Here is a 12,541-nt window from a genome sequence, read left to right as displayed (position 1 = left end):
AGCCAACTCTAAAGAAGAGCTGGCTTCTTTCTTCCCAATTTCAGTCTAACATAGCCTAGATACTCAATTTGCTTCAGTCCTAAAAAAGTACAGAGGAACAAGTTGGCATGTGAGGCCTGGAGTTATTTCTAGTATATCTTGAAGCAGAATGGCTCATGAAGGAAGTTAAATCTGAAACTACATTTATTATTTACCAAAAGTAACCAATTACAACCATGAACAGCCAAAGTGCATCTGAAGCAACGTACATATGCAATTTGACATTTTGAATGATGTGTAATAGACCTAACACTGCAGGTGATATTTTCCTATCAAAATACACAGAAAAGCACTCTGCAGGTCAGCCAAAGCCAGACCACCACCTAGGAATGACAAACAGCATTATACAACAAGAGGACTTCAGATTGAAATTCCTTAAGCTTCAGAGACGCTATGGTCTTTGCATAATCTTCGGGACAGAAAAGAGCCCAGCATATTTCTTAAACAGTACAAAGAGCTGGTGCATGAACCAGCCTAGATTCCTCCCAGAAGGACAGAGAAACTGGCACTGATGAGAAAGAGCCCAGGCTTCCTATACCTTTTGTTCCAAAAGTATACTATATGGGGGGGAAAACTGTTACGGACTAGGTTACCAGAAGTTACCAAGTGTCTCTAAAAGGTCCAGCAGTAAAAGATGAAATTTAACATCGCTGTGCCTATTTCTGGCTCAAGGCATCCCCCACACAGCTTCTTCACTTTTCCACAAGGTGACCCCAGTCACCTCACTAAGCCGCACAGCATACTTTGTGGAACAAAAAACAGATAGGAGGCTGACCTTCAAAGCTGAAGAAGAAATATTGGACTTGCCAGGAGCCCTAGTCTTCCTCAGAAGTACCATCAGCAGACAATACCAGCCAAGGCATCATTGTGCTCAAGAAGAAAAACAGTGTCTGGGCTAAGCAAAAGGAAGTATCTTACTTCTCCCACTGAAGACAAAGGAGTATGTTCTCTCTACGTTTCACTGTGCTCCAAAAGTGGTTTCCTCTGGAGGTCAAAGATACCAGCTTTGTGAAACTCCAAACAAACAAAACAGTTTTCACAGACCTTCCGATGGCAGCACAAAGGCACAGAGACACTTTTACTGCTCCTATACCCTTCACCTGTCACCACGACGCAGAGAGCGAATCCAAGTTATCACGACTGGCCAGTGAGACAAAAGCAAAGACATCAGAGCAAAAAGCAGCCATCCTGACAAAACCTTCCAGTGAGAACTGGGTTTGCCTTCGAAGTAGGAAGGGACTTCTCATTAGCTGCAACTTAGTATGCTGAAAAAGCAGGGATTCAAGGTGCATTAAAATCACGTATGGAATTACAAATAATAATAAAAAAATTCAAGAAACACTAAAGGGGAAGGAAAGAAACAATATTCACAGATCTGTTAACTAAAAATACACACCACGATATGCATCTACTGTATGAAAGCTAAAAGGAAATATACAACTAAAGCAGAATAATAATAAACTAGCTGTCTTACTGCGACTCACTTCGTTGTTGAGTACACACCTCACCTCCCTAAAGTATCAGGGAACAGGATGCAGGAAGGATTAATCTTCAGAGGAAGTGAGTGCTTTCTTATTCTTTATCCAAATGATTAAAAAGGCCAATACCTTTACGTAAAAGCCAATGATCAAGCTACACATAATAAATTTTAAGGGATCTTTTAAAAATGTTATTGTTCTGCCACTTCATGCTTATACAGAAGTCCCCTGAGCTACAGGCAAATATATGAGTAGTCAGTATTTAAGCAAGTATTATCAGAGCGGCTGCATTTGATACCCTCTCAAACTGTAATGTATGCACATCCTTACAGTGTTCAATATTGATTTAAAACAAATTACTACTGCAAGTAAATGTCAAGTCATCACTAGTAAACTACTGAAAACATGCTAAACCTGAAATTCTTAACTGTTGCAGTGTTTTTTGAAGTTACCAGGAAAATATATAGTAGTGGACTAAAACATTTATAAAATACCACTACAAAAGTATTTATCGCACTTAAACCGGTATATTTCTGGTCAAGGGTGGATTCAGTGGTTTAACTATCTATCTACACACACAAACTGCTTACATTCAGTATTTCTTAGAAAGGAGCCTTCTATCAAGTCTACTAGTGGGTAGATTTTTTTTAGAAAGCCGTTGAGTCTTCTTTTCTATGCAAGTGTTCAAGTGTTTATCTAGCCTTAGTATTTTCTGTCTTATCTCCAATCTGAATTTGTCTAATTTCCATTCCTAGGAGTTGGATCTTCTCATGATTTTGACTGCTAATATTGCACTAACTTTGCACTGTGAGAAAGTATTCCTCCTTCCCCAACACAAGGTTTGTCAAATAATCAAAATAAACTGCCCAACTTTCTCCTGGTTAACAATTAGGACTGCTTTAATCCCCAATGTCCGTGTTTCTACTTTTGGTCACTCTTCAAGATCTCTTCTGAACTGTTTTGTCAAATTATCCCGAGTCTGTGGTATGGATACTTGTATGACTAAAGTAAGAGTTTGTAAGAGACACAGATAAAACCTTGTGACTGGAGTGTGTCAAATGCTTTAGTAGCATAAAATTCATAAACACAAAATGCAAGACTTTTTTTTCATCATCATAAAAAAAAAAACCATTAAATTTAATTCCTGCTCGTCCCATTGTTGTTGCTCAACACAACAAACCAACTTTCTCCATTACAACATGGAGCTGATTAAAAGTAGAGCCAATTAAAAGTATTGCCAATCTGTTATTTACCCTCTTAGAAGTAAAAATTACTCCACAGTCCAACAGCATTTTTTCTTTTTTTCCTAAAAAAAGTTAACTCCTCATTTCACAACACTTAGAAAAACTTACACCATCTTCTAAACAATGTATTCATTCTTTTTAGACTAAAAAATATGGCAAATGAAACTGAGCTCTTCCAGCGAATTCAGCAGAGGGGTTTGCTTTTGCCATCATTCAGGAAAGAATAGGGACGTTTCTGCATTTTGCTGTTTCACTAGACAACTGTTTGTTCATCTTCAGGCATCGGTCAAAGAAGTCTGGCATTTGAAATGCAATTTCCATTTTAAGATTCTTTACCAAAGTCAAACTGTTCATATGTCACCACAATGCCATCATTTTATTTGTTCAGGCATTCATCAAAAATATTATCCTGTTACTTGAATAACATTTCTTTCAACAAGCATAAGACACGCATGGCACGCAAAATTCTAGATTTTGCTCATTCTCCTTGCAATTATAACAATGAAAAATATGAGTTAATATGACTAAGGGTATCCCCTCAAAAAAAAAAAAAAGATGAAGTTTCACTATATGCTATGACCTTGAGGCATGCAGCTATATGAGACTGTAGTTATAGAGTATATGGATTTCGGAAGGAAACTTTCTGTACAATTTCAGAACTGTTCCGTAATGAGATACTAGAATCCCAAAGACCAATTTGGTCTATTTTCTCATTAAATGGTAATAGATGCAATAGCCCTGTAACCATCCTGCTAATACCACGTAACTCCATCTGGAGGGGCCACACAGAAGGGACAGTCCAGGCCTGCTTTCTGTGAAGAGATTGTTGCTAGGGCCTCTTTATTTTGCCAGGCTGTTTATGGACACATGGACATCCACACACTAGGAAGAAGAGTGTCACCACACTTCATTTGGGTCTCTAATCCAACCAAAAGTCTCTAAACTTTTGCCAGTCTAGGCAGACTTTCAACCACCAGCCTACCAGTGAAACAGCAGGCTCCATTACTTACACTTCAGTATTTGTCACAGCGTTCATTAAGAAACATTTTCCTGGCTTCTGAACAGCTCCTACCAGACCAGACTTACAAGAGCTTTTTTTGATATTTTAATCTTACATACAGATCAAGCCAAGATTCGAATGAAGAAATTGCAGATGTCATGGTTAATGCGGAGGTATGATTTCTGTATCCAGAGAGCAACAGGACCAAACACAGGTCCTAATACCCATTTTTATTTCCATAATAAGCCGATAACATTTGAAGAATCCTTTCTTCCCTCAACTGCCACCATTCTGTAGACCCAGCCGTACACTTAAAAGCAAACACCACCTCAAGCATCCTAAAAGATAGCCTATTAATGGTCCAGTTCAGTCTTTGGAAATCAAACAGCCCCTTCAAAAGTCATAGGAAACACCTCCTTCCCTTTCAAGTTATCAAGATACTTTATAAGAATTCTTTCTTTCTCTAGTCATCCAACCATTTAACATGATATTCTTAAAAAGAGGTCATTGAGACCAGATGTCATATACTTTTCAATGTTAACATCTGCTGTTAAGTAATGTGACAATTATCCATACCCCGGTACTTAATGCTGCTCTAAGCACTGCAGGTTATGTATCAAATAGACTACGTCTATCAAACTGCCAAGAACCAGCAACCAACCCTGTTCTCAGAAAAGAGACTACAAGAAGCACCATGGCATGCCTTCGTCCATCCCCCAAGAGCCATGCACAGGCTGCTCTGGTAGGACTCCACAAGACTTTAGGGCAGAAGCCTCCTCTTCTGCAGCCAGACGCTCCAGCCAGAGCCGTGGCCGTGGTCTTTCCAGCATCTGTCTCAAGTTGAATTGCTTTGAGTATTCCTATTCCTACATTTACTTTTTTATTGCAGAAGATCATGATGTCCCCAATATGTTTTATACCTGTTTTAAAGTTATACTTAATCCTAGTGATAAATAATACCGGCTAGCAATTAGAAGCCCTAGCTAAGATTACTGAAAAAAACCTTGATTGAGAGTTACACAGGCCTAAAATGAGCAATTCCCTGATGCATTCCACCAAGTGGAGTTAAATGAAACAAGTTCCAGTTTTTTAGTGTATGTTTACCCTAGTAATACAAGGCAAGACCAGAAATAACCCTACAGAGAGCAATCATGTTTTGGAAATGCCCCACACACCACCACAGTCAAGGAGAGAATCAGGGGCCGTTGTTAACAATCAGGAAAGGCTCTTAACAAGATGGGAAAAGACTGCTGCATCCAGACCCCATGGCTGGGGCTACTGACTGCAAGGAGGTTCTCAAGAAGAAAGGGGGAAAAAAGGAGCTGGGGGAGGAGAGAAGGCAGAATGGGATCATCAGGAGTTTGGCAAAAATGAAGCTCACCCACCAGGAAGGTAGAGGAATATACATGCATAATTTTTCACGGATTAAGAGTTTGTGTCAAATCTGTGATGTGCTGTGGTGAATTCTTATACTGCAGTGAGTCACCTTGTCTGACAGTTGCTGGGGAATTAAAGCAGTTATTTTTAAAAAATTATATGTCCTGCTTGACGCGTTATACAAATAGCCTCTTAAAAAATTAAAATGCAGTCAATGCATTTTTAAGTATAGAAGAGCTATGGTACATTCAGGATTCTCTGTACCACACCACAAACATCCATTCTGAGCTATGAAAACCTAAAGGAGTCTACTGATGTCCCTTCAGAGAAACATTGATCTTTCTGCTGCTCCCAATCCAAATTCTGCATCAAAAATTAGTTTATTATATCTGACTTTTATATATGAAAATATTTTTCCCTGAGAAAAATTAAACAGGAAGGAGCTGTGCTAAATCTGAATTCCTTCGATACCAAAGGATATTTGGTTTGCTACAATAAAGACTATTCGAATCAAAATGACAGCATTCTCCTTCTAACGGAATAACAAAGGCAGGTCAATACCCTTCTAGAGAAAAGCAGCACGTTGACTCACAACCATAGGTGTACATCGCGCTGTTGGTTTGGCAAGGGGAAGCAGTGCTGGTTTCTGCTCCCTGCGCCGTGCAGCAGAATCACGCAGACGTACCCTGAAGCTGCAAAGGGCAGCTCCTTACAATGCATGTTCTTGTTATAAATACATTGCTTACTGCCTGTTTTGCCTATAAAACTGACACCCCGTCGGCAATTTTCACACGTCCTTGGGAAAAAAATTTCTAGTATGTCTGTTGTGTAATACAGTAAAGATCATCTGAATGATCTATTAAGTGTAACCCTTGGGCATCAATGCTGCTCAACATCAGCTGGCAATAAAATTATATTTACAGCGTGCCTTCAGGACAGCTGTTCTGGGAACATCCTGGAGATTTGCATAGTTTATTTTACAAGGCATTACAATGTACTTCAACTGAATGAGTGGCAGAATCCTTGCGACACACCACCACCTATTAAAAGCCCTTAAATCCAAATATCACAGTAAAGTGAAGTAGGTAGCTATCAAAAAAAAAAAAAAAAAAAGACTTCATATTCCAGTGCCTTAAAATGCAAATGGTTATTAACTTGAGAGTGAATTTAACCTGTTTTTAAGATAAGCGAGTTACTGTCCCTCTCCACCTTGAGCACCATCGAAGAAACAAAACAGCTGATGAGAGGAGCTTCGTCTTACAAAGAAGGAAAAGTTTCTCTTACCGGCACTCTTGATTTTATCATAATTCCCATGGTATTTGGTATATTTTCTTAAAGCCTTAGATCTTGTAGGTAACACGTGAAAATTTCAGCTTTATGTATTTTGAGTAAATTAGTCCCCTCTTTGCCAGAAAAAGAACTGAAAACATGAGCCAACTGCACCCTAATGGCTCAAAAAACAACAAAAAGCAAATGTGAGTATTGAATTTCTTAGTTCATTTCTCACCTAAACTCAGAAAGTATTAGCACTTTGTCATTGCACAGGTGATACCCACTTGCTAAGCAGAGCACTATCTCTCAAGGAGTGAATTAAAAGGATGCTTCGTGTCCCAAATCACAGAGGTGTGGTAGTTACTGAAATTCTCACACTTTGAAACCTCTCCACGGGTAAAGAGTCAGCTGGCAAATGTTATGGAGAAATAGTAACTAGAGGAGCTAACTACAGTTCTCTGGCCCCAACCCAATGACTACATGCAGACAACAAAAGACAGAACTTATACCTAATAAAATAATAAACCTGGCCAGACAATGACCCAATCAACCCAACAATATTACCAAATATAATCGAGCTAGTCGATACAACGAAAGCTGAGGACCAAATTACTTAGCTGAGTGCATGTCCAGTGCCTTTGGGAATAAGTAGCCACTCATTAAAGATCTGATGACACTTTTTTGAAAGTGCTTTTTGGAGAGAAGTTCAGACTTTCAAAAAAAGAAAAATCTGCTATGCCTCATATGTTTAAAATGGAAGAGGACTGGAAGTATAGTATGGAATACAGGGAGAATAGTTTCTGAACAGGATGGTTTTCACATTTTCCATGTGGCATTTGTGATTCTTTAAGTGCTTCTGTTATGTTATCTGACGCTTGGATAAAATACTGGAAGAACCATAGGGCATCTTTTCCCAATTAATTTTGGTTCAGGAAGTAAATGCAAGGGCAATATAACCTTGTATACTCTTAAATTGAGGGGAAAATGAGAAAAGTATTTGGGGGGAGATTTTCTTTCTTAAATTCTTAAGTGTTTTTAAGAATGGAGGGGTTGTAGAACTACATTTTTTTTAATAAGACAGCACATTTCAGGACTCCTGGTTTTATTAAATCAGTTCTTCAGTTAACAACCCCCAAGCTATTCTAAAAAACAAGATGATTCATCTGTTTCCACCCAGTACAATTTTATACATCGTTAGAAAACTAAAGCCTCGTAAAATTCTAAGCAGCCCTAAAGAACAACTACTGCAGAGTGACATGTTGATTGCATCAGCTTAGAAGGGCTACAGTTTTGAGTAATGCAAGCTTTAGTACGCTCAGTGGAAGCTAGTACAGAGTGTCAAAGAACACGTATGTAACATGCCAGCATCAGGCACATTCACTCAAACACAGCAAAAACAAAATGTTTTCGGAATATCTGGTGGGATAAGGATGATTCCACAACCTCTAATACTCATAAAATTTAAACTGCTGCCGCGCCCCTGCGTTCTGCGAAGCACAGAAGCATTTTCCCCCTCCCAAAATGAAATGAAAACACCATCAAGAAGTGTGCTATTGATGCCTTAAGCTGAACGTAACATTACATGCCAACACATCAATGTGAAAGTCATTCTCAGCACTCATCAGAGCGCTAGGCTACCCCCATCACTCACTCCCCGTGTGGGGCAGGCTACCAGCATACAGGCGCTGAGGACACTGCCAAGCATTTCTGACTCTGACTGATCTTCACCTTCTAAATCATAATAATGAAACTAGCGAAATCTAAAATGGTTATCCTAATTTGCATCCATAGTACCTTTTAAATAGCTATGTTTAAAACAAAAAAGCCCATTCAGACCACAACAAAGGGGAGGTAGAAGGCATGTGGCTTGCCCACAATAACCAACAGGTTAGGATTGCCACAGAGACGATCTTAGCAGAACACCAAGTAAACACACCTTCCTGATGAACTGCTCCTCCCTCTCAACCAACGAGCAGTGCAAACTGCCTAAACACTCGCACAAAAAAAAGGCACTTTGCCCTGTCGTCTAAAAAGCACGTGCTACCTGTCCGGCAACCACTTCCTGAGGTTCTCCTGCCAGCACCCCTGCCGCGAGTGAGGCTATGCCTAGTGCACAGCTGAATAAGGAACTCAGAATTTGGCTACCAGGCCGGGGGAAAAGACCATGGCCAAATTTAAATGTATGATGACTACTAGTGAAATGTATGATGACTACCAGTGAAGACTGTAATTACAACATCTGCACAGTGCCTGCTGTGCTAGTGACACAGTACTAGCTGTCTGGTCACATGGACACCAGCTATTTTATGTTAAGTTTTCAGATGCATTGCGTGGGTAGGACCCGCACTATCACACAAGACACTTCCAAGAGCTAGGAAGGAGACAGCTTTAGCTCACAGCCAAGAAACAATCTTGCAATAATCTCGCCAGTGCTCCTCTCTTCCACAAAGCAGCAGCTTTCTTTCAGAAGCTGTTCCTAAAGCTGCACCGTCTGTAACAGGTTTTGGCACCGGAGAACCAGGTTGCTTGAGTACAAGCGGCAGCTGTAAGACCCACAGCATTCAGCAGGACCAGAACTGAAAAACTCACGCTCACAAACAATACAACAAACCGATTCAGGCATCCAGCATTTGAAAAACATTTTCCTAGCAAGTCTGACTCAGGAAAGCACTTTAAAAAGGGGCACAATTTACAGCAGTCACTCAGCTCCCAATGTTATCAATGAGACCTGAACACATGTTTAAGCATGCAGTTGCCTATTGCCTTCAAAAGTTTCCTGCTTCATGAAGGCAGCAGAGACACCCTAACACGTCATGAGCATAACACGTGTTAAAACCTCAGTTTTGTGCACTTTTATGTACCTGTGTAAGTGTATCTCAGTGAATGTACTCCACTGAAGCCAGTGGACTGGCTCATGACAGTCAAGTTAAGCACATACACAAGGTGCTGCATGTTCAGAGTGTAAAGATGCACAAAATTGTCTTGAAAACCATTTAACTCAGAGTTAGCACAGCCAGAGTACGACCAGTCTTCTACAGCACAACAAAACTGTACAAATTACTGATCCCTCTCTCTGTAGCGATTAGTTTTGGGAACAGGCCAGGAGCCGCAACACGTATGCCTAAAGCTAGGAGCTTTAAGCAATGAATTATTTCATTTTCTCAGGCACTGAGCACTGTCGTGTACTTGACTAAGAGCACATTAAGAGCGGCTTCGGGGAAGACCCTGAAATCGGGACACTGACCCTTTCTCCACCTGTCTCCCAGTTCCAACTGATCTTTGTTTACGCTGCCAGAGTCAGAAAACACAAGCCATCCCATCTACTGGGTGCAACGTCAGTGGCACAGAAGGAAAGATTATTGTCAGTGGGCTAAATTCATTCCAGCTCCAGCTGCAGGGAAGTTACAGCAGTGCAGATACAGACGTCCAATTGGAAACCACGTCCCGCTTCCTCAGAGCCTTCTTGGATTATGCTTACAGCAACAGAAACTGCACCGTAAAACTGTATTACAACTTTAGTACACTAAATTAGCATATTTCTTATGAAGGTCTATGCCAGCTTGATTTTCGTCTTCCGCAAGCATTTACTAACAGCTGTTTTAATTAGGATCTTGTTGGTGTGTAGACAATGATGTGATACACACCAAGAAGCATTTTCTGCATAAAACGAGAACGTTACGTATACCATGATATAAACAGTCCTTCCTCCCACCCTTACTACCACAGATAAGGGCCAATCGACGGGCAGTGCATCACAGAAAGGCAATATTGTATTTAACTCCTCTTATTTCAGGTTTTCAGGGCACCCTCGGGGAGAGGGAGGCACAGAAATGAGAGCCACAAGCAATCCCAGCAGCTCATTCTCCTCTTCACCCTCAAAGCGTTAAAAGGAAAATACAATGTCAACATCAGCTCCTCCCTGCTGATGAAACTGGCTCGAGCGCATTTTACTTTCTGGCTTGGAGCCCTTACAAACCGTTACAAAAAGACAGACAGACAGCTCAATACATCGACCACTTCCAATAACTAATTTGGGACACGCTGGGTCATTTGCCCCCTCCGTTAAGTGCTGTAGCCTCTCAGTGGTGAATGAACCCTGATATTTAGGGGTTTTTATTAAAAAAAGGGGGGGGCAGCTAACAGCAGATTTGCACTTCAGGAAAGAGCCAACCCTAGCATCAGTATATATAAATACTCCCCACTCTCTTCCTCTGGGAGGAACAGATTACATCTGATACACTAAAATTGCCTCCAAGACTGATGGCACTCTGGGTGCTCAGTCCCCATCAGCGAGGGATCCTGGCAGGCACTAATCGCTGCCTGCCTCTCGTTCCTTAACCGGAGCCGACACACATGGAAACGGGGGGCTGGAGCCAAGCTGAGGAGAGGAGGGCGGACTGGGGCTCTCGCTCACCCTCCCAGCCACGGCAACAGCAATATGCGGGCTGCATGAGAGCTTTCCCAACCCGGGAACCGGCGGAGCATCAGAATCAACCACGCCAAGAAAAGCACCACAAGCTTTCAGTTATACATATTAAAAAAAAAAAAAAATCCCGCAATTAAAAAAAAAAAAAAATCGTTTCCTCTGAGCGACCTAACTAGTATTGTCCAAAACGACCTTATCGTGGGGTATTTTGTTGCAACCGACACACGCGTTGCGTGGACTTCGTGGCGAGTCCCTCGATACGGTCAAAGAGGGGGGTTTTTTGCACGCAGGTACACGGTACATTTCCGTGAAGCTGCATTTTCTTGGCAGGGCAGGAACCCCTCCGAGCCAGCCCTACGGATTTTTCCACCTCCCGCACTACAGCGCGCAAAGCTGGGGCGGCCAGCCCTGCTGCCGGAGCCCCTCTCCCGCCCCCGCCAGCTCCGCGGCGGAGAGCGGAGGGGGGGATTCGCAGGTAGAACAAAACATCCGCGCCGGTATCCTCCGCCAGCCCGCCGGCGGGACCGTCAGGGGAGCCCGCGGGCGCCATCGGGGCCGGGGCGAGCACCGCAGCAGCCCGGCGAGCAGCAGGGGCGGAGGGTGTGTGAGGGGGGAGCGAGCCGGGGGCTGCCGCTCCGCTGCCGCGCGCCCGCGCCAACCGCCGCCCGCCCCAACCGCCGCCCGCGCGAGGGCCGGGCCCGCCCCGCCGCCCCTTTACCTTCGGAGAGCTCCAGCTCCAGCTCGGCCAGCCGGGCCCTCACCTCCAGGGGCAGGGACACGCTCTCCAGGCTGCGGTCCGCCATGCTCGCGCGGCGGGGACGGGCTCTCCCCTCCTCTGGCTGCCCCGCTCTCCCCCTTTGTCCGCGGCTGAACGGGGAGAGGGAAGGCGGCGGCGGGGCCGCGGCGGGTGGCTGAGTCCTCCCCGCGGTCTCAGCCGGGCATGCAGGGGGTAGGCGGGCGGGCGGTCCGCGCGGGGGGACGGGGCGCGGAGGGAGGGAATGCGGAGGTTTCTCCTCTCCTCCCCTCTCCTCCTCCTCCTCCTTCGCCGCCTCCTTCAGCGGGGCCCCGCCATGGCTGCTCCCGCCGCCGCCGCCCGCCCGCGATCGCTCCGCATCGGCTCGCCGCCGCGCCCGGCCCGGCCCACCCCCCACCCCCCGCCGCCCAGCACCGCGGCGGCGGCGGCTCCCGCCTCGCCTCGCCTCGCCTCGCCGCGCCCCGGCCCCGGCCCCGGCCCGCTCCTCCCTGCCCGGCTCGGGCTGGCGGCGGCGCCTGGCGCTGCGGTGCCGCTGCCGCGACTGCCGCTGGCCAGGCACAGCGCCGCTGTCACATCCACGTGACCGCGCCGCCCCGCGACCCCGCCGCCGGCCCCCAGGGGGCGCCCCAGCCCCGGCGGCGCTCCGCGGGGAGCTCCGCGGCCGCGCAGCGGGGCCGCCCCGCCCCGGGCTCTCCGCCGGCCGGCGCCCCAGGGCGGCGGCGCCCCGGGATGGCGCCCCGGGCCGCGGGGGCGCAGCGGGTTCCCCCGCCCTCCCCTCCGGGGGCCGGCGCGACCTTGTTTCAGCGCTTCGCACACACACCGTGGCTTCGGGGCGAGGCTGGCAAAGTGCTTTGTCATTTGTTCAGGCGAACGGCACTCCCGGGAAGCAGGTCTTCAGGTCCCCGTTTTACCGAGGAAGGGGGGAGGGAGCGGTGTGCTCAAGGCAGGCGG

At 45.2% G+C, this 12,541-nt stretch overlaps 1 protein-coding gene across 6 annotated transcripts in view; it reads right to left on the bottom strand.

Annotated features, from left to right (window-relative positions):
• The window catches only part of DIP2C (disco interacting protein 2 homolog C), a 333,508-nt gene extending 321,624 nt beyond the window's left edge, over nucleotides 1-11,884 (bottom strand). For all 6 annotated transcript variants that reach the window (XM_076331894.1, XM_076331896.1, XM_076331898.1 and 3 more), the window contains exon 1: nucleotides 11,555-11,884. In XM_076331894.1, coding sequence (XP_076188009.1) covers nucleotides 11,555-11,639 — 85 coding nt within the window. In that variant the 5' untranslated portion in view covers nucleotides 11,640-11,884. The remainder of the gene's footprint in view (nucleotides 1-11,554) is intronic.
• Nucleotides 11,885-12,541: the final 657 nt, after the last annotated feature.

This window comes from Aptenodytes patagonicus, chromosome 2 (assembly GCF_965638725.1).
Source record: "Aptenodytes patagonicus chromosome 2, bAptPat1.pri.cur, whole genome shotgun sequence".
Lineage (NCBI taxonomy): Eukaryota > Metazoa > Chordata > Aves > Sphenisciformes > Spheniscidae > Aptenodytes > Aptenodytes patagonicus.
This window is presented reverse-complemented; position numbering and strand designations above follow the sequence as displayed.